The 3,615-nt window shown below is 55.4% G+C and overlaps 1 protein-coding gene across 1 annotated transcript; it reads left to right on the plus strand.

Annotated features, from left to right (window-relative positions):
- The first annotated feature begins 1,840 nt into the window (after window positions 1-1,840).
- Window positions 1,841-2,821, plus strand: LOC141726637 (olfactory receptor 14C36-like). The gene has a single exon (XM_074531588.1). It carries the CDS (start codon window positions 1,841-1,843, stop codon window positions 2,819-2,821), a length of 981 nt encoding a protein of 326 aa, XP_074387689.1.
- The last annotated feature ends 794 nt before the right edge of the window (window positions 2,822-3,615 follow it).

Consider the following 3,615-nt stretch of genomic DNA (forward strand, 5'->3'; position numbering starts at 1 on the left):
TGGGAAAGGCAGGAGCCCCTTTGTGTGCCAGGGATCCCTCTGCTCTCAGCAGTGACTCCTGGCTGTCCAGAGTAACACAGGAGTGGATTTCAGAAAGGTGCAAGTCCAGGGAAGCTGGAACAGGAGAGAGGGACAGAGCAGCTCTCCTCAGTCTGCTCTAAGACTCAGACAATCCTCCTGCCTCTCTGTAGTCTCTGTTCTTTCACAGTGCAGCAGAATCTCTCGTTCTGCCTTCTGTTATCCCCATCCCTTCACGCAGGCAGCTCTTCTGCATTAGGGGAACATACTTTATCCAAGTCCCAGCACCAGGACTGGCCGTTGCCCTCACTGTTCCCCTGAACTGAGTGGGGATCAGGGCTGACTCCTAGGTGTCGTGCAGGTCAAGCTCCAACTCCTCACACAACATTGGCCAGCAGCAGTCATGGCTCCAGCAACAAATGTTGCTGGAGAATATCTCCTAGACATGGACAGGGGTAGGTGTGTAGTGGGAGGAAGGAGTCCATGAGAAAGGGGTTGATTTTCTGTGAGAAATCTCCCCTCAATCATCACTGTAATTCCTTCTTCAAAAGGTTCCAATCTCCAAAGACAGCAAATGTCTAATAGCAGCTCCATCAGGCACTTCCTCCTGCTGGCATTGGCAGACACACGGCAGCTGCAGCTCCTGCACTTCTGCCTCTTGCTGGGCATCTCCCTGGCTGCCCTCCTGGGCAACGGCCTCATCATCAGCGCCGTAGCCTGCGGCCACCACCTGCACATGCCCATGTTCTTCTTCCTGCTCAATCTGGCCCTCAGCGACCTGGGCATGATCTGCACCACTGTCCCCAAAGCCATGCACAATTCCCTCTGGCACACCAGGGACATCTACTCAGGATGTGCTGCTCAGGTGTTTTTCTTAATTTTCTTTTTGTCAGCAGAGTTTTTCCTCCTGACCATCATGTGCTACGACCACTACGTGTCCCTCTGCAAACCCCTGCACTACGGGACCTCCTGGGCAGCAGAGCTTGTGCCCACATGGCAGCAGCTGCCTGGGTCAGTGCCTTTCTCTATGCTTTCATGCACACAGCCAATACATTTTCCCTGCCCCTGCGCCATGGCAATGCCCTGGGCCAGTTCTTCTGTGAAGTGCCCCAGATCCTCAACCTCTCCTGCTCACAATCCACCTTCAGAAATATTTGGATTTCATTTCTTGGTGTCTGTTTAAGTTTTGGTTGTTTTGTGTTCGTTGTTTTCGCCTATGTGCAGATCTTCAGGGCTGTGCTGAGGATCCCCTCTGAGCAGGGACGGCACAAAGCCTTTTCCACCTGCCTCCCTCACCTGATCGTGGTCTCCCTGTTTCTCAGCACTGGCACATTTGCCCACCTGAAGCCCCCCTCCATTTCCTCCCCATCCCTCGATCTGGCTCTGTCAGTTCTGTACTCGGTGGTGCCTCCAGCCCTGGACTCTCTCTTCTCCCCAGGTGCAGCAGAATCTCTCATTCTGCCTTCTCTTATCCCCATCCCTTCACCCAGGTAGCTCCTCTGCTTTAGCTGAACCTTCTTCATCCAAGTCAAAACACCAGGACTGGCCCCTGCCCTCACTGTTCCCCTGCACTGACTGGGGGTCAGGGCTGACTCTCAGGTGTCCTGCAGGCCAAGGTGCAGCTCCTCACACAACATTGGCCAGCAGTAATCAGAGCTCCAGCAACAGAGCTGAAGGAAGGTCTCTGAGACATGGAGAGGGGGAGGTGTTTAGTGGCAGGAATGAGTCTATGAGAAAGGGCTTTGCCTTTTCTGTGAGAAATCACCCCGCAATTATCACTGTAATTCCTTCTTCAAAAGGTTCCAATGTCCAGAGACAGCAAATGTCCAACAGCAGCTCCATCAGGCACTTCCTCCTGCTGGCACTGGCAGACACGAGGCAATGGCAGCTCCTGCACTTCTGCCTCTTGCTGGGCATCTCCCTGGCTGCCCTCCTGGGCAACGGCCTCATCATCAGCGCCGTAGCCTGCGGCCACCACCTGCACACGCCCATGTTCTTCTTCCTGCTCAACCTGGCCCTCAGCGACCTGGGCATGATCTGCACCACTGTCCCCAAAGCCATGCACAATTCCCTCTGGGACACCAGGGACATCTCCTACTCAGGATGTGCTGCACAGGTGTTTTTCTTTATCTTCTTCCTTGCAACAGAATTTTCCCTCCTGACCGTCATGTGCTACGACCGCTACGTGTCCATCTGCAAACCCCTGCACTACGGGACCCTCCTGGGCAGCAGAGCTTGTGCCCACATGGCAGCAGCTGCCTGGGCCAGTGGCTTTCTCTATGCTCTCATGCAAACAGCCAATACATTTTCCCTGCCTCTGTGCCATGGCAATGAGCTGGACCAGTTCTTCTGTGAAATCCCATACATCCTCAAGCTCTCTTGCTCCAAATACTACCTCAGAGAACTTGGGCTCATTGTGGTTGGTGCATCCTTAGGTTTTGGCTGTTTTGTGTTCATGGTTTTCTCCTATGTGCAGATCTTCAGGGCTGTGCTGAGGATCACCTCTGAGCAGGGACGGCACAAAGCCTTTTCCACCTGCCTCCCTCACCTGGCTGTGGTCTCCCTGTTTGTCAGCACCTCATTTTTTGCCTACCTGAAGCCCCCCTCCATCTCCGTCCCATCCCTGGATCTGGCCCTGTCAGTTCTGTACTCAGTGGTGCCTCCAGCCCTGAACCCACTCATCTACAGCCTGAGGAACCAGGAGCTCAAGGCTGTAGTGTGGTCAGTGATGACTGGATGGTTTCAGAAACCTTCAACTGGTTGCCAATTTTTGAAAATCGCTTGTATTAAAAGTCATCTTTGATGCTTCTTGTCGTTTTCCTTTTTTAATATAGTCCCTAAACAAAAGCCATCGATCCTGAAATGTCTTGTTTTGTTCCTCCACACCTTCACTGAATCCCTCAGACTGTGCCTATGAGTTGCTATGCTCTTGGTGGGTTTAAATGACTTGAAGAACTTCCAAGCAGACTTTTCACTGGAGATCCCCATTTTGTTCCGTTCTCTGGAGCTGCAGCAGCAATATCTGTGTGCAGAGCTGGGGCAGATCAGGGCTGGCACAGCAGCTGTGCCCAGCTGCAGCAGCAGCAGCACTTGGTGTTGCCAGTGCTGCTGCCGTGGCCCTGCCCCACTGCCCTGGTGGCCCTGGTGTTGTTGCAGGGCCTGAGTGCTCTCGGGGCCGGGCACAGCCCTGGGGGTGGCAGTGCCGGGGCTGCAGCAGGGACAGGCCATGGGCACTGCTGGGGCAGCGCTGACGCCTCAGCCCAGGGCCTGGGGGCTCCAGGCTCCTTGCCCAGGCTCTCTCAAGAACACGCCCAGGCCAATGCTCAGCACAGAAAAGCCCTGTGAGCAGCCCCAGGCTGGCCGTGGGCAGGCTGGGGGCAAACAGCATGGCTGGGGCTCTGCAAGGGCCCTGGGGCAGACGGGAAGGAGCAGCAGAGCAGGGGCTGATCCATCCCCAGTGCGCTGCACAGCCCAGGGCAGCGTCCCAGAGCGTCCTCATGGAGCTGCCAACAACATCCCCCCTCTGCAGCCCTGGCCTCTCCCCCAGCTCACACAGGTGCCCCATCCTTGCAGGCACAGACATGGCAGCACTGGCTG

Source organism: Zonotrichia albicollis, chromosome 37, assembly GCF_047830755.1.
Source record: "Zonotrichia albicollis isolate bZonAlb1 chromosome 37, bZonAlb1.hap1, whole genome shotgun sequence".
Taxonomy (NCBI): Eukaryota; Metazoa; Chordata; class Aves; order Passeriformes; family Passerellidae; genus Zonotrichia; species Zonotrichia albicollis.

What these genes read in the sequence shown, in the direction of transcription:
- LOC141726637 (XM_074531588.1), top strand. Translation starts at nt 1,841, where the DNA reads ATGTCCAACAGCAGCTCCATCAGGCACTTCCTCCTGCTGGCACTGGCA.